General features: G+C 41.0%; 1 protein-coding gene across 1 annotated transcript in view; it reads right to left on the minus strand.

Moving 5' to 3' along the window:
* The window catches only part of CD9 (CD9 molecule), a 51,870-nt gene that overhangs the window by 10,917 nt on the left and 22,142 nt on the right, over positions 1–18,811 (minus strand). The window contains exon 2 of the mRNA XM_001364626.5: positions 10,425–10,530. Within this exon, the coding sequence (XP_001364663.1) occupies positions 10,425–10,530 (106 nt within the window). The remainder of the gene's footprint in view (positions 1–10,424; positions 10,531–18,811) is intronic.

Consider the following 18,811-nt stretch of genomic DNA (forward strand, 5'->3'; position numbering starts at 1 on the left):
TTTATCTGGATTCAGGTATGTTTAGGATGGAAAGGTTTGTGTACCCCCGACCCTGTGGCAGGAATGCCAGAGGGGAACTTGGTGAGTAACACCATTAAGAGTTGGAAATAAGGTGGTGTAAGTGGGTGGCCAACAATGCCTGCTTCATAGCAGAAGTAGCACTAAAGAGTGGTGGGGTTGAGGTCAAACACATCCATGCTCTGCCAGGGGGCAAGGAAAGAAGGCTTCAGAGTCTCCGCTTTTATATTTGCTCATCCTGCAGGGAAGACACCGCCATCAAGGACCATCCTATGCATCTGATTGGGTGGCAAAGGCAGTACCAGAATACAAACAGCGTGATGTGTAAAAGTTTCATGGGACAGTCAGCTGTTTGGACTTGAATCTACATTATGGAGGGGACAGCTCAGTGGATTGAGCCAGACCTAGAGAGAGAAGGTCTTGGGTTCAAATTTGGCCTCAGACACTTCCCAGCTGTGTGACCCTGGGCAAGTCACTTGACCCCCATTGCCTAGCCCTTACCACTCTTCTGCCTTGGAGCCAATACACAGTATTGATTCCAAGACGGAAGGTCAGACTTAAAAAAAAGACATGGAAACATGAGCTCAAGTCTGGACTTTGAGAAAGTCAACCAACTTGGGTCTGTGATCTCAAATTGGCAAAGGCAGGTCCTGGTGAGAAGCTACTTTAAAGGTCCACTGAGGCACAGGGAGACTCAGTTTTTTGACAAGGTCACACAGCCAACACTTACAGAGCCATCTACTCTGCATGTTGCTTTTATAGGTACCTGTTTATAGATCTTTCTCCCTCATTAGGATGTAAGCTCCTTAAGGGCAGGGACCGTCTTTTTCTTTCTTTTTTTTTTGGTATCCTCAGCACTTAGCCATAGTACTAGGACTAGAATCCAGGTCTTTCAGACTCTATGAACAGGTGGCACAGTGGATAGAATACTAAGCCTAGAATTGGGAGGACTTGGGTTCAAATATGACCTCAGACACATTTTAGCCTATGTGACCCTGGGAAAGTCACTTAACTCCAATTGTCTAGTTTTTAACACTCTTCTGCTTTGGACTCAATATTGATTCTAAGAAGATAGGGGTTAAGTAAATTGTTTTTCAAGTCTATGAACATGCTATGCTGCTTCTCACAAATACACAGACTTCCAGTTAAAATTATAACTACCGATATGGGGAGTGTTCAGATAATAATACTAGGACCATATGGCCATAGAGGTAAGACATGAAAGGTACCTCAGAGCTCTTCTAAACTAATGTCCTCATTTTCTAAATGCAGAAATGGAGTCCCAGAGAGGTCATATGATTTGCTTATCATTTTTTTTTACCCTTTTTTTCTGTCTTAGTAACAACTCTAAGACAGAAAGGCAAGAGCAAGGTAAACAGGGTTAAGTGACTTGCCCAGGGTCACAAAACTAGAAAGTGTCTGAGGTCAAACTCAGGAAGATGAGTCTTCCTGACTCCAAGCCCAGCACTCTATTCATTAAGCTACCTTGCTGCTCCTGATGAACAGTAATTATTTTAAAAATCCTTACTTTTTGTCTTAGTAACAACTCTAAGACAGAAAGGCAAGGGTTAAGTAATGAGGGTTAAGTGACTTGCCCAGGGTCACACAGCTAGGAAGTATCTGAGGCCATATTTGAACTCAGGAGGATTAGTCTTCTTCCCCTTCTTTTAAATCCTTACCTTCTATTTTGGAATCAATATTGATTCAAAGGCAGAAGAGTGGTAAGGGCTAGTAATGGGGATCAAGTGACTTGCCCAGGATCATAGCTAGGAAGCGTCTGAGGCCAGATTTGAATCTAGAATCTCTGGTCTCTAGGCTTAGCTCTCAATCCACTGAGCCACTCAGCTTCCCCCAGGAAGATGAGTCTTCTTAACACCAAGCCCAGTGCTCCAGCCACTGTTCCACCTAGCTGCCCCACTAATCATTGATTACAAAGATAAAAAGCCTATTTTGCATTCCAACCCAGGTGCTCTTGCCCCCACCCATAGCTACCTCTTCTCTGCTGGTTCTTTCAGAGGCTTCAAACATTTATGGGCATTTCACTAGTTCCTATTCAAGACATTCTTTTGAAAATTGGATGATGTAAAACTTAAATTAGCTTCTAGTAATAAAAAGTATTATATTTTATGAGGTTTATTAAGATTATTAGAAGTCAAGGATACAAAATAATAAACCCATGTGCCTAGGACTGATTAGCCCATTCACATTTTACTCACTACATCTTGCCAAGTCCAAGTAGAGGAAGAGAGAGGTCAAAGTAGGTGTTACAGCCAGTTTAAATACAAATTGTGATCTCGCCCAGGTGGGGACTCAGGTGAGATTATAGGGAATTCTGGGAAGTACCAAGGACTTCTGGGGATTGAAGTCTGGGGTTTAAATCTCCATTTTACACTCCCCCGAGGCCCAAGGAAGATTAGTCTGTCTGCTGGGGCTTGTAAACATACCAACTTTGAAATGACAACAATTTGAGGAGAAGAGAAAAAGAGAACAAAACCAATAATTGCTAGACGCATTGACAAAAAGCCAGTTAGGGGGCAGTCCCCTTTGGCATGAAAGTATACATACAAATAAATTTTCAATCAACCACACCCAAAGTTCATTCTTGATCTTCTCCTGCACAGCTTGTGGTCTATGGAGGCATCTTCATGGTGTCTTCTCCAAACAGTTCAGTTTCTGGATTCAGAGAGGTAGCATGTTTCTTAACCTAAAATTTCTCTCTCAAAGAATTTAAAGTTTGCAATTTAAAATAATAATAAATTTACATTACCCCCCTGAAGAGGGTGATTGAAAAACACAGGGATAATCTAGGGACGCATGGCTGAGTTATGAGGTATATGAATCAATTGGCAAGAGAAATTAAAAAACATAAAATCCAAATAAAAAAAGATAATTTGTGGATGAAATATAGACTATCAAAATCTTATGTGTAAAAATTCTAAGTAAAGGAAAAATAAATCTATAACAGGTCCTTGAATCAGGGCCCAATTAAAATGATATAAACAATTAAGCATTTACCCAGTCAGTAGCCAGGACTATAGAAAGTTGCCACATTATGAAAGACAGAAAAGGGACTAGATTATAAGAGCCAGGTAGGAGCCAAATTTGAGATACTCATCTGTAAGTATTTTCACAAAGAGTGTGGATACAAGGAAAGCCTACACCTTAACGTATGTCAACGTGTCTAGCAAAGTTGGTATGTTTACAAGCCCCAGTGGACAGACTAGTCTTCCTCGGGCCTCAGGGGGAATGTAAAATGGAGATTTAAACCCCAGACTTCAATCCCCAGAAGTCCTTGGTACTTCCCAGAATTCCCTATAATCTCACCTGAGTTCCCACCTGGGCGAGATCACAATTTGTACTTAAACTGGTTGTAACACCTATTTGACCTCTCTCTTCCTCTACTTGGACATGGCAAGATGTAGTGAGTAAAATGTGAATGGGCTAATCAGTCCTAGGCACATGGGTTTATTACTTTGTATCCTTGATTTCTAATATTGTGATTGTGATTTTTATAAATTTGTGATTTTTAGAGACTGCAATGATCACTTCCAATTTATGGAGAGAAAAAACCAGAGGCTTGAAAGTGGACTTATCTTAGATCAGGCACACAGGATGGCGAGGGCTCTCATTCCTACTGTACACATCCGGCCAGAAAGTCCCAAGCCCAAATCAGTACTGAGCCACAGCTTCACATGCAACAAACAACAAGGTGGGTGACGCGGAAGCTATGGGCCAGAGGCCAACAATTTACATTTCCTCAGCCTTTGTTGACCACCACCTATCTGGAGTGATAGCATCACTTGGGTTTACTGTAAAATCTTTGCTAATTATGGTTATGATTTCTGGACATTCCCAGGGTTGAATGGCTTATCTGGAGGGAGGAGCCCAAACCCAGATTACATCTCAATGTTGGGCCTCTTAGAACCAAGCTTTATTACTATATGATGTTGAATGCTGTATGTAGAAACTCTGCATGATGAGGAGCCACAAAAGATCCCAACTGCTAACATTTTTATAGCTCTTTTTGGCAAAGAAAAATGTTCTCAAAATAATCATAGGACAGAAAGAGTACAAGTATTAGCCCCATTTTAAAGAGAATGAAAGTGAGGCTCACGGAATTTAACTGATGCCCACAGCCACAGAGATAGGAAGTGTTGGAAGTTAAGCTTTGAACCCAGGACTCCTGATTCAAGAACAGTGCTCTTTAAACTAACAAGGCCTCTTGGCTGGCAGTTAAGAGGCTGAGGTTCTCATCCCAGTGCTGCCTCCAATTTGCTGGCTGTCCTCAGCTCAGTGGAGCAGTGAGTGCCTTTTGATGTTTCTACCTGGGGCATGGAAAGATGAGTTACGTCAAGGTCTTCCACTATCTGGCTCTAATCTACCTTACCTTTCCAGCTCTATTTCACAACAATTCCCTTGCTGAACTCTACATTTCCGGCCAAACTGGACTAGCAGTTATTTCCCTGAACTTAATATCATTTCATTCCCTGCCTCCAAGCCTTTGTATAATGCCCACCAGAAACAGAGTAGAGCTCTAAATGGGCAGCTGATTTTATCTTCATGAGAAATTCCACCCCTATTTCGACCAATAACCCTTAGAATCAGCAGCCTGTTACAGTTTACAAAACAAATGCATGTTAGCTTTTTGGGTCTGACTCATGGAAAAAGTCATCTGTCACTGAGCATTCTCTGCTCTAGGATTACAGTATTAGCTTTGGTAACAACAAGTTGTTTATCCCATTCTTTCGAGTGGGTGCTTCAGGCCTCCCCCATTACAGGCATTTGGATTAGGAACATTTGAATTCTGGGTGCGGCAACCAAATGCAGGGATAGCCATTACACCAGGATATATGACTACTTCTGTGAGACTCAACAAAAGGAAAAGAAAATTTCCTACTTGTTCTTCCTGACAACCACCCACTCCCAACTTCCCTCCACTGAAATGGTGCCTGTTCAAGAGGGTTCCCAGATCTCCTGGGGGTTGTGCATTTAAGTAAAATCCAGGAAAGCCTTTGAACTCTACTTGTAGTTTGGAATGATTCTATTTCTCAGAGGCACTTTATGAATCTAGGGAACTATTTCAAATATCAGATTCTCTTGATATCAATTCTTGTCCTAACAGGTTAAGTCCTTTCTTTGAAAATCAGTATCCCTGGGGAGCCTGAGGAGGGTAAAAGCGTAATTGCTCTTTCAGATGTCTGAAATCTCTGGTTCCTGCTCAGGTGAAAACACAAGTTTTTTCCCCCCCATGACAGCAAACTCTTTCCTTATCCCAAGTATTGAGTATCGTATTGCCTATTAGGACCCACCAGGGCTAAGAACTCCTTCATCTTTGAAGGTCTTTCAGTAAGAGAACTTGTTGCTTTCTTGCATGATATAGAAGGACAGAATTAATTGCTTGTATCAGCTAACCACAGCCTCCCAGCCATGACCATTATCAGTATCGAAATCCTCCCAATACCAAGAGCTTCACCAACCACCTATGAAGGCTCTCTGACCACAAACATCCTGGCGGGACTTCTCCGCACTGTAAGAACCCCAGCTGATAGTATCAGTGGTGAGCTGTCTACTCAGTTGAGGCTTGGGGGGTGCTACTGCCTGCTGAAGCATCTGGGCATGTGTCCTGGGGATAGTGGCATCGAGAGACGTGTGCTACACTGGATAAATGCTTCTTGCATCACCTCTCAGCTTCCCCCAGCTCCAGCCCAATTTGTGAGATTCTCATTCTGTCTCAGCATGCATATTAATAATATATGTTCTGAATAGACGTTCTGAAATTGGATTTGTCTGTGCTTGTTTGAGTGATCTCTTCTGCTCACCTCGAAGTGGATGACCACTCCTGCTACTTTAACTGGAAGCACAAGTGGGGCTCCTTCCTAGAGGGTTGGTTCCCAAGTTTTCAAGGACCTTGGGGTAGCTGCTATCTAGAGACAAGGGTGCTGTGGCCAGTCTAGGAGCCTTTGGGTTTATTCCCACTGGAAAGGACCTCCAAGAAGTGTCTGTATACTACTTGCTCCCTAACCCAGCGATGGGGATGAGGTTATAAAAATAGCTGTGTCTCTGGCATGTTACTACATGGTTTAATTTTTTTAGCCTTTACTCAGTTGCCAAAACGTTTCAAACCGGAGTCCTGCAACATGTTTGTTATATGTAATGCATTTGTTATTCACCCCAAGTTTGAAATAATTTACAGTTAAGTTATCTTAGTGATGAATCACCTACCTCAGCCATGCCCAGGTATAGACAGGTACAGATAGCGAAGAGACCAGTAATGAGTTGGCAGACAGGACATGGGCACGAGATCAAGTGACTCACTAACCTACCCAATATTATCTTCCATTACTTTCATTCACATGAGTGGCAGCTGCAGCACAGCCAATAGGGGGCTGGCCACAGAGCAAAGGAGCTCTAGGTTCAAGTTCTGCCTCTGACTCAGTGACCAAGTGACCCTGGGCAAGTCATTTTGATGTCTCAATTCTCTAGGGAACTCCCTAGGGCTCAAGTTTTTAAAGAAAGTCCTCATATATTAGTATTATATTAGTAGGGGGAGTTCCCTACACCAATGAGTCTGCAGGTTCAATCTCCCCCTTTATACCTGAGAAAATGATTGCCATTCTTTCCTAAGAAGGTTGTGCCTCAAAATGGTACTCGTGATTAGCTCAGGAAAAGATGGTGGTAGTCATGCCACTGAGGATGCAGGGCCTTGGGACATTTTTCAATTCCCCCTACTTGGGGAGCTTCTGTTCATGTATTCCTAGGGCTTCTTAAACAGTTTGCCCAACTGAAAGAGGAAGGGGCTGGCGTGGATGACCCCAAGCTCCTAAATCCCAGGATCCTCTAAGATTTCCTGCCTTGTTCCTCAACTCTAGGCAGAACTACCAGTTAGCATTGGCTATCTGTTTAATTTGGACACAAATGCTTCAGTGTGAGCTTGCGAGAGAAACAAATCTGCATTCCTCAAAAGCTTTCTGGGTCTTGCTCCCCATCATATCACCTGCATGCACATAGCCAGTGGTAGTTGATCTGCTTTCCCAGGGATTAGGTTAGGCTGTTGAGGGTCAGAGTTCTCTCTCCATGAGAGGCAATATAGCTCGGGTTCCTGACTGGCTCAGAGTTAATGCTTTCTTTCCTACTCTTAGTGGCATTCAAGGCCATTTACCAGCTGGAGGTATTCCCTGTAGCAATCTGATGTCTCTGAAAATAAGGGATAGAAGGGTCCTCCACACAATCTGATAGATGCGACGACCACCTTCCAAATCACAGGGAAAGGTTTCATGGGAAGGTATGGGAATAAGCACTGGTATTGTGCCTTCTATGTGCCAGGCACTGTGCTAAGTGCTTTATACAAATATTATCTCAAGTGACAGAAAACATTGGATAGATAATATCCTCATGTTTCCATATAAATCTCTATCCATTTACTCCATTTTACAAAACATCAACTATCCAAGTTACCTTCTAAATCTGCTCTGATCGACAAAGTTAGCCAGTATCCAGAGCATGATTAACAAAATAAACATTTGGTTGTTGGCAGCAATCAGAACGGGGAGGTTATTCACCCGGCAGGGAGTACAGTGAAAGAATTGAGGGCCTCTTTGGGGAGTGTGGGTGTGGAATACTGGTATGCTTTTGCCCTTTAGCCTGCTGGCAGTAAAGGGGCACTGAAACGGTTGCTTCTTGAGCTCCTGATCTTTCTCTACTGGCAATTCTGCTCTCCCTAAGGAGGGATCAGAGAATCTTGGGGTTGGAAAGAAGGGAACATTCATAAAGCATCTATTGGAGTATGTGCTAATGCTTCAAAAACTTAATATTTACAAATATAATCCACTGATCCTCACAACCACCTTGTGAGCACCTAGGTGCTCTTATTATCCCAATTTTACAGTTAAGGAAACAGAGGTTAAATACTCAGGCTCTCACAGCTAGGAAGTGTCTATGGCAGGATCTGAATTTAGGACTTCCTGACTCTGTGCCTTGGGTTTTACTTAGCCACTCAGCTATTTCTGAAGAAGCCAAGAGGCCATCTTAGGCCAAGCTACAATTGTACAGGAGTCAGTCCCTTCTAGGATCAAAATATTCCAGAACTAGAGGCATCAAAGGTCTTCTAGTCCCATTCTTTCATTTGAAAGATGTGAAGATTACGGGAGATTAAGTGACTTTGCCTAAGTTCATTCAGATAATAAAAGAAGCTTAAGAAGCAGGATTTGACCTCAACCTCGTTGACTCTAAAGCCAGTGCCCTTTCCATTGTACCCTACTACTTCCAACCTCCAACAGACTGTTCTTGAAGCCCTCAGATGATCAGAAACCTGTTACCTACCTCTCATTGTTAGGAAATCTGCTTCTAATCTTTTCTACTCTTCCTACTGCTGCCCTCTGGGGCCAATCAAGACAAATGGAATCCTGATTTCATATGACATTCCCTCAAATACTTGGGCATTCTTTCTGGCCAGAAAGAATAAAGAACTTAAAAAAAAGGGCAAAATGTTGTTTTATCTCAAAAGGAGATTATGTGGGGGCAGCTAGTTTGGCTCACTGGACAGAGCACTAGACCTGGATTCAAATCTAGCCTCAGACACTTACCAGCTGTGTGATCCTGGGCAAGTCACTTGACCTCAATTGCCTAGCCCTTTTACTAATCTTCTGCCTTGGAAGTGATGCTCAATATAGATTCTAAGCCAGAAAGGAAGGATTTTTTAAAAAGGGAGATTATTTGCCTCCCAATTCCTCCCAACTCTGCCCAAAGATCCTTCAACACCCCCTTTTCCCCTATTTCCTTTTAAGCTGCCTCATTGTAAACACTTCTCCTGAAGCAACTGTACAGGATGGCACTACAATCCTCTCCCTCTCTGTTACTAAAAACAAGTTGGAACTCTATGGAAACCTGTTCTCTTCAAACTGGTTTTCTTACCCTAAGCTCACTACTGTATTTCACTTTTTTTTTTGGTGGTACACCCTAAAACAAAACAAAAGACAAAGCAGGAAAGGCCCTGCATTGAGTCTAGTTTGGAATGCACCTAAACGGGCTGTGTGAATAGCCTCCTTCCTGCCCCAACCAAGCTGAGTAGAAAATCAAAGTCAAAATTATCATCCCATTTCAGGCTGAGGGAGAAGAGAAGCTCTGTCCACCAATGTTGTTTCACCTCCTTTAAATTATGTCTCTGGTGGGTGGGAAGGCTTGAGCTCTGGATCATTTTAAAATCAAGCAGTTTCTTCTGTGTTTTGTAAACGAAGCCACCTATTTATTCAAAACCCTCAGCAGAAAATAGAACATTCTGTGTTTTACTTGGAAGCCTGGAAATCCAGTTTGATGGCCCTCAACCAACATTTAACTCTGCCTTACACCGTTTGTGTGAGGCATGCCATTATAGAACGATGCTTTTTCAAAGTCTTTTGAAGAGTTTAAATTTAAGAGGGAATAAAATAAACAATGATGGAGCTTGACTCCAGGAAATGGTTGAGAAAATACATCTTTCCTTCTCTGCGATAGATAAGGGAAACAAGAAAGCTAAATGCTTTCCACTCCATCCTTAATATATTTTAGAATCTTTGTAACAAGGAGTGACACATTTGGTGATGGAATAAAGGGCAGTTAAGTGATACAGTGGAAAGAGTGAGGAGCTTGGAGTCAGGAACACCTGAATTCAAATCTGGCCTCAGACACTTAGCTGTGTGACCCTAGGCAAGTCATTTAACCTGCTTGCCTCAGTTTCCTCAACTATAAAATGGGGACAACAATAACACCTATCTCCCAAGGTTGTTGTGAGGATAAAATGAGAATATTTGTAAAAGGGCTTGGCACATAGTAGGTGATTGATAACTTCTTCCTTTCCATGTGCATTTAAATTTAAAATCTTTACTATGCAATACAACCAATTTGGAAAACAAAGCCTAGGGTTCACATGAATCTGAAGTCTACATTCTTGGCTTCTTTGATTTACTACTACTAAGTGGCTTGGGAAACAAGTCTTACAGGGTTTCAAGTTCCCTTATTTGGAAAAACATAGGAACAATTAAAGCCTACCCAATTCCCTCCCTCTCTGGGTTTCAGTGAGTGGATCAAATGAACTTGAATTCCTTGAATAAAAGAGACAGCACAAAATGATGATCACCAGGGAAGGATTTTTTTAGCCTTTGAGGCCCAAGCTAACTTCCTGAAAACCAACTTAGTATTTCTGGCTCAAAGTGCCCCTTATTCAGACTTCACTGGAAAAATTATCCTTCAGTTTCTGAGGGTTCCCTGGACTGAAACTCCATGACTCAGTAGTGAAAGGAAGCAGGCAGCTTATCTTTCCAGCTAGTAAGCATAGTTAGCTGGAGAAAAGGGCACTCTTCTCATTCCTTCCCTGTGAGACCACTTCTCCAAGTGGGAAGCTTCCTATCCTCTTTCTCCCTTTCTGGTCTTACCTGTGTAGAAACTAGAATTGTTGTTGTCTTCCTGATCGAAGATGCTCTTCGTCTGAGTGTCGAATCTGAGCCATAGGCCAATGGCGAGGACTGCGATTCCTGCGAGCTATGAGACAGAAGATGTACCCATATTAGTAGCACTCCTGCACCCTACACTGTTATGCTTGCTTTTTTCCCTTTCCTTCCTTTTTAAATCCTTACCTTTTGTCTCATCATCAAATGTAAGACAGAAGTCAAGGGCTAGGTAGTGGGGTTGGATGGCTTGCCCAGGGTCACATAGCTAGAAAGTGTCTGAGGCCATATTTGAACCCAGGATCTCCTGACTGTAGGCCTGGCTCTCTGTCCACTGAGCTACCTAGTTGTCCTTACTCTTATACTTTCACAGTGTTTTGTGATCATGTTTAATTAGTGTTCCTTACCACATGCCAGCAAAAGGCTATTAGCTTGCAAATTTTACACACAAGACAGCAACCACTCAGATGAGAATAGACCCAGCAATCCTAAAGCCACCTAGTGTATGAATGAATACCAAAGAAATAATCCCCCCCCTTTCCTCTTCCCTGTTTCCCTAACTTTCCCACTAGTAACCCTCAAACCAAATAGTCCTAAGTGAAGTTTTTTTTTCCCCCCACCAAATATTAACCAATGGGATCACATGTTTAGTAGGGGACACATTTGCTGGAAGTGGTTGGAAGAAATCATCTCATTTTAAAGATGGAGAAATTGAGCCATGGGAAAATGGGGGATGGCTAGCTTGCCCATTGTGTAAGAATTGGGGCAACCTGAGTTTTTTTAGGGTAATAGGACAAAGTTGGAGGCAGGCTTTCTAGGGCTGTGTGTTCCATATGACCCTTACCTGTGTCATCCTAGGTGTTGGTACATTAGAGCTCCCTACCTAAAATCTCTCCCAATTAGGTGTATATGGCTACAACTGAAAGAGATCAAGCCTATGGTATAATGGCAAGCTAGACATACAACCCAGGCAGACTCCAGACCAGTTTCCTAAATCTGTAGCTTTCTTTTGCTATTGACCTGGAGGGACTTTGATGGCAGCGTTATAGACTCTAACAGCTGAGCATCTTCCACTTGGAAAATAGACCTTGTTGTTGTTAAAGAGGTCGCTTCCCTTCTGTTCTGTTCTGAGGTGACATGGATAATACTGGAGACTTGGGTTTGAAATTCAATGTAGCCATTTTCATGAAAGTTATCTTAAATAAAGCAATCCATCTCTGAGCTAGGATCTCAAATCTGCTTGTGTTTTCCTGATGGGAAGGAGAAACGTTCTTCTGAATGAACTTGAGCAGGGCACTCTCAAGTCACAACCGCCTCATCTATAAAATAGGAATAGGATTTATTTTTTGTATATTTTATATTTTTATTATATCATCTTTGCTATGGACAGTTTTTTGTTCCCCAACTTAGGTGTATCTTCTCAATTGGGGAAGTTCCAGGTTGGCTTAGTTTGATTTGGTAGTTTTATATAGGCATTTCTTTAGACTTAGAGAAGAACAATAACTGTGAATTCTTGGATTTTAGTCTGTGCTTCAGTTTTTCTACCTTTAAAAAAAACAACCCCAATAAGGCAACATTATCTAACCAAGAATAATTAAAGGGCCAGAAGGTCAATCAATCAACAAGTCTTTATTAATTACCTACTCTGTGTCAGAAGCCAGGCTTTCAAGCTCAAGGAAGGAAATAATCCCAACTTGCAAGGGACATATATTCCAAAGTAGTGACCATAAGTACATATGAAAATATATTGCACAAATATAAAAAGAATAAATATTAATAAACTCAAAAGTAATTAAATGCAAGGTAGTTTTGGGAAGGGGACTAGCAATTTAGGGGGAGGGAAATCAGAAAATGAAATCATGAAAACAAAAGATAGTGTCTGAGCTGCATTTAAAAAAGAAGAGATGGCCTTATGGGGTAGTGGATGGCATTATAGGCACACCCCATTTTATCATGCTTCACAGATATTGCCTTTTTATCATTAAAAAATTTTTTTTATAAATTGGTCATGATGGAGAAATCCAGAGCAATACAGCCTGATGGGGAAAAAAAAACTTAGTAAAGTGCCTGGCACACAGTCAGCACTTTGTAAATGCATCTGACTATGTGAACAAGGAGAAGGTATTGACAGAGAAATATTGTGAAGGAAAAAATGACAAGATTTGACCACTGATCAGATGTGGAAGGGTTCCCTCATATGGAGGGCAAATGAGGGGTCAAGGATAATATAAGATTATAAAACTGAGAGACTGAAAGCACAAAGATGCCTTTGCCAGAAACAAGGCAATTTGGAAGAAAGGACACACACTGTCAACAGAAAAAACATTCATTCTTGTATTTCAAATAATTTTTATCCATCCAAAATACTGCTTAAGGATCCAGAAGAGCTATGGTATTGAGATAAGAAAAAGCTGTGCTTGAGACTGATACACTGGTACAATCGAATGTGATGGACTTCTCCATTAGTGGCAATGCAGTGATCCTGAACAACTTGGAGGGATCTACAAGAAAAACCACTATCCACATTCAGAGGAAACACTGTGGGAGTAGAAACACAGAAGAAAAACAACTGCTTGACTACACGGATCAAGAGGGATATGGTTGGGGATGTAGACTCTAAAATGATCACCCTAGTGCAAACACCAACAACATGGAAATGGGTTCTGATCAAGGACACATGTAATACTCAGTGGAATTGCGAGTGGGCTATGGGAAGGGTGAGAGTAGGGGAGGGAGGGATAGAATATGATTATTGTAACCAAGGAATAATGTTCTAAATTGACTAAATAAATTAATTTAAAAAAAAAGAAAGAAAAAGCTGTGCTTTCATAGAATTTACAGTTTACTATATATATATATGATTAATGGGCAGCTACCTGGTGAGGCCTGGAGTCAGGAAGACTCATCTTTCTGAGTTCAAAACTGACATCAGACACTTGGCTGTTTGACCCTGGCAAGGCACTTTACTCCATTTAGCTTCATTTCCTCAACTGTAAAATGATCTGGAGAAGGAAAAGGCAAACCAAAAGGTAAACCCTGTTTACCTCCACTTCCTCAATTTTAAAATGATTTGGAGAAGGAAAAGGCAAACAAACCTAGTATCTTTGTCAACAAAAACCGAAATGGGTCATGGAGAGCTGGACTTGACAGAAAAATGACTGAACAACAAAAATATATACAATTATAAGACACAAAACTGCATTATACATATGGTAAAGAATAACACAAAGTGAGCTATGTCTCTCAAGGAGATCAGAGAAGACGCTGGTGGAAGTGATTTGAAAAGAGGAGGCATTTGGAACTCATTCAGCCCTGAAGAACCATAGAACCCCTTCTCAGTCATAAAAGTTCCCTCTAATATATGAAACCGGTTAGGTCACTTGAGACTGCCCTTTGAACACTGACTAGTTATTCCTCCCACAGGTCAGCAGGCTAACTGGTTCATTGCTCAATATCAGTATAAGTCCATTGACCGTTGTGGACAGCTTTGGAAGGGAAAAAGTAAGATTCAATGGAGATGATTTGAGTTCAAATAAATAGGCTGAATTTTTAGTTTAATTACAAAATAGCCATTCAAAGAGACAAAGGTCCATGGGTTTATTAAGAAAATAAAGAAAAATAAAGCAGTACTTCTTTTTAAAAAGCAAAAATGTATTCTTTTTTAATCTTCTCTCCACCCTTTTATGTTGAAGGCATTGTTCAGAATATTGCTGCTGGATTATAGATTATAGATGTAGATCTGGAAGGAACCATTTGGTTCAACACTCTCACACTAAGAAAGGTTGAGAGGTAAAGTAAATTGCCTAGGATCATATAGCTAGTATGGTTCTGGGGGCATGATTTGAATTTACATCTTCCTAAGTCCAAATCTGGTGCTCAATTAACTCTGCCACATCAGCCTTAGAACCTGTTCATCTAGAGGTCTGGCTAGTAAAATTGTAAAGATTCTTAGATGCCTTAATGACATTTTATTGGATTTGAGGGAAACACTCAACAGACTCCAATTCTGCAATTGGGAAGCTTGCCTGAGGTCCTGAAGGGGTTGTTCACCTCTTTAAACAAGCAGTTCATTTTTAGTATGAACTGAGCATAGCAGAAATATAGAGGGAGAATGAACAAATTCATATTGGCTTTCAAAGTGAAAAAAAAAATCAACTTTCCTCCTTTGAGCTTTCTGATTACCTTGCTTACTTGAAAAAGGGTTACAATCTAAAGCAAGTAGAATACAGCCCTATGAATAGCAATGGGCCCTGGCACAGGGTTTTGATTTTTGGAGAGACTTCAGCCCACAAATATTTTTCCTTAGTCAGTAGTGCTCTTGTGATGGAACACAAATGATAGCTAGGAGCAGTGGTGGCCTGGAGGAAGACTGTCTGTGGGCTGTGGGACAGTCCAATTTCCTTTCTTCTTTGAACCTATACTAAGGGGGCAGCCCTGGCATGGGTCATCTCCAGGTCCTTTTTACAGTAAGTTGTTGAGTGTAGTCATCCACTTGTTCCCTGAGATGATAAGAAAAACTCCAAATCCCAAAACACCATCCTGGGTTTGAATCTGGTCTCTCAAATATACAAAATCCTTGACCTTAGGTAAATTACTTAGCCCCACTAAATTTTCATTACCCATCAATAAAATAGGTATAATATTTGAACTGTTTTCTAGGGTTGTTGTAAGAAATGTGATGTATAAATCATAAGATGTAATAGAAATTATTATTATCAACTACTAAAAAACACCACGAAAAGAAGATAGGTGGTCTGAACAAACAAGTGAAATTTTATGTAGTTTTTGCTCTAATCTCTGAGCAGAAAAGGTGGGATGGGAAGAACTCTGGACCTGGGAGGCAGGAGGGAATCATGGTTCCAGTCGCAGCTTTGCCACCAATTAGCTTTGTGAATTTAGTTAAATCATTATCCTAGTTTTGTTCTCTGGGAGGGGCTTGGGATGAGATCCCTTCAAATGCTGTTATATTGAGTGACAAAGAGTTTCTCACGGGCAGCAAACTGACTGAAGTGGAAATGGGTTAAATGACTTGCCCAAAGAGGCACTTAAGTAGCAAGGCTTGATTCAAACCAACATCCTTAGACCCCAGACAATCTTTTCCACTGAACAACAGAGGATTCTGAGTCAAGAGGCTGTAGATCCCACCATTGGCAAAGCTACATAGAGAGCCTAGGAGCCCCATTTCTGTGGATGCTATTCCCAGAATTAATAGTGTCATTGCCTCGCTATATCAAAGCCAAAGGACATAATTACAATTGGCTGGAGAGGCATGAAGAATTGTAATGTTTCAGGCTCTGTGAGTAATTAAACTTTTATTCTGTTGATTGGAGGGAGGAGTTGAAAAGAAAGGAGGCCTGAGAGTTGTAACAAAACTCATAGTCACGGATGGATGAATGACTTTTGCTTCCTTAAAAAAAAAAAGCCCTTACTTTCTCTCTTAGAATCAATACTGGAAATGGGGATAAAGTGACTTGCCCAGAAGTGTCACCCAAAGTTTTCTCCCAAAGAGGATTTGATCATTTAAAGGAAGTACTTAAGACAAAAAAGGTTTCAGAATATAAACAAATAGAAATTTGGGAGGTTAAGAAGTTTTCCCCAACTCCAGGACAGGTTCTCCATCCACTAAGCCACTCCTCTTTGCTTCCTTTTCTGAATGAATTAGGGATTTAATTAGCCAAGGGAAATGTGTCACGTATGCCATTAAAAATAACACTTTACTCTAAATTTGCTGAAGAAATTGCCTGGCAGACCATTTAAAGAGGGCCAATGGAAGGAGACAATAAGTGATACCAAAAATAATAATTATAATATGGCCCTAACAGATCAAGATACACTTATAAGAAACTGTAAGAATACTAAAGGAAGTAAAGATGTCCACACTTATTAAGTATCTACTGTATACAAGGCAAGAGGCAGCATAAAACTATGAACTAGTTTTGTGATAGGAAGTCTGCCTTTTGATACATTGTGTACCAAAGAGCAAGTTACTATAGCATCTCAATGCCCCAGAGGCAACTAGAAGATCTTAGTTTTTTCCTTCCCCTCTTTCTTTCTCCTCCTCTCAGGCAGTCAATTTATTTAGAGCCCAAAGAGGAAACTACTCTCCCAAAGAGGATTTGGTCCTTAAAAGGAAGGACTCAAGACAAAAAAGGTTTCAGAATATAAACAAATAGGACTTTGGGAGGTTAAGAAACTGGCTGAGGGGGCAGCTGGGTAGCTCAGTGGATTGAGAGCCAGGCCTAGAGACGAGAGGTCCTAGGTTCAAATCTGACCTCAGCCACTTCCCAGCTGTGTGACCCTGGGCAAGTCACTTGACCCCCATTGCCTAGCCCTTACCACTCTTCTGCCTTGGAGCCAATACACAGTATTGACTCCAAGATGGAAGGTAAGGGTTTTAAAAGAAAAAAAGAAAAAAGAAACTGGCTGGATGTCCCTCAATGATGAAATGAAACTCAGCAATGAAAGTGACAGCATAGAGGTGCCATAGTTACAAGCACCTTAACAAAAGCCAATGCTTTAAGTTTTTATAGGGCTATTTATCCAGATAATCTCATATGAGTTTCATAATGATCCTATGAAGTAGATACAATAGAAGCTATTATTCTCCTTTTACTGAGGGAGAAAATGAGAAGCAAAAGTTAAGTGACTTACCTTTGGTCACACTATTGATAAGGATGGAAGAGAGTTCAAAGACAGGTTTCACCAGACTCCCAAATCCAGCAGTTTAATATCCTGTACTTCCTCCATACTTGCTATTCCATTATTGTCTGTCATCATAGCCCTGTCATTGGTTTGACCTATAGTCCCCTCTTAGGCCAATAGTTCATTGAAGGCTGCTTTTGCCTCAGTCACAGTTTTATCATGTGACAAGTAGGAACTTGTGTCTATACTGACAGCTTGGGGTAGAACCAGCCTCCTCTACACTTCACCTTGTTTTGTAACTTAGTAGAATGGAAATATTTTGTCTTGAACTTCTCATGTTATAATTGCATTAGATTTTCACTCCTTTTCTTTTAATTCCATTCCTGTGGAGTAATAGTGGCCTTGGGCATCCTGTCTTCTTCCAGCTGGACCTTGATCCTCTTATCTTCCATTCCTCCTTTCTATTGAATATTCAATCTTGCTGTCCTGTGAAATGCCTTGTTACTCCTCACCTCACCTATCTATTCCATGGCCAAGTCTTAATGATTCTATTTCCATAGCACTGCTTGAATCTGATCCCTTCTCTCTGAACTCACACAGCTATTTGCCCTAACTCAGGCCATCCTCATTTTCTTGCCTGTACCATTTTTAAAAATCAATTTATTAATTTAATTAATTAATTAATTTTAAAAGCTTAATTAAAAAAAAACACCAAAATGCCTTAAATTTCTTGTCTTAGAATTAATACTAACTGTCGGTTCCAAGGCAGAAGAGCAGTAAGGGGTAGGCAATTGGGGTTAAGTGACTTGTTCAGGGTCTGGCCTCAGTGTATGACCCAGGACTTCCCATCTCCAGACCTCACTCTCTTTCTGCTACGCAACTTGGTTATCCCCCTTGCCTACACTTTTGCATCAGCTTTCTAACTGGCATCTAGGTGATATAGTAGACAGAGTGCTGGATCTGGAGTGAGGAAGTCTTCAGTTCAATTCTAGCCTCAGACATTTAAGTGGCCCTGGGCAAGTCACTTAATTTTTGTCTGCTTTAGTTTCTTCCTTTGTAAAGTGGGAATAGTAATATCACTTAAGTCTCAAGGTTGTCATAAAGGATAAAATGAGATGTTTTAAAAGTAATTTATACATTTTAAAGTGCTATATAATGCTTATTTTTATGAATAATTATAATTACTGATCTCAAGTTGAATCCTTTATAATCCATCCTCCACTGAATTGCCAAAGTTGTTTTCCTAAAATGCGAGACTGAACAGGACACTCCTCTACTCAGACTCCACTGGCACCCCATTCTCTCTAGAATCCTATATGCTCCTCTGGTTGCTTTTTAAAGGCTGTTACAAGCTGGCTCCACCCAATCTTTCTAGCTTTGTTATATAAGACTTCCTTTTGACACTCTGTAGTCTAGCCAAATTAGCCTTAATTATGTTTCTCCCATTAGAGGCTCAACCTTCAGTCTCCAAGCCTATGCACTGATCATCATTCATGGGTGGAATATACCTCCTCCTCTACTTGGACTTCCAGACTACCTAGTTTCCTTTAAAATGCAGTTCAACACCGAGGAAAAGCAACTGCCTGAATACAGCAGTTGAGGGGACATGACAGAGGAGAGACTCTAAATGAACACTCTAATGCAAATATTATCAACATGGCAATGGGTTCAAATCAAGAAAACATGTAATGCCCAGTGGATTTACGCGTCGGCTATGGGGGGTGGGGGGGAGG

Source organism: Monodelphis domestica, chromosome 5 (assembly GCF_027887165.1).
Source record: "Monodelphis domestica isolate mMonDom1 chromosome 5, mMonDom1.pri, whole genome shotgun sequence".
Classification (NCBI taxonomy): Eukaryota; Metazoa; Chordata; class Mammalia; order Didelphimorphia; family Didelphidae; genus Monodelphis; species Monodelphis domestica.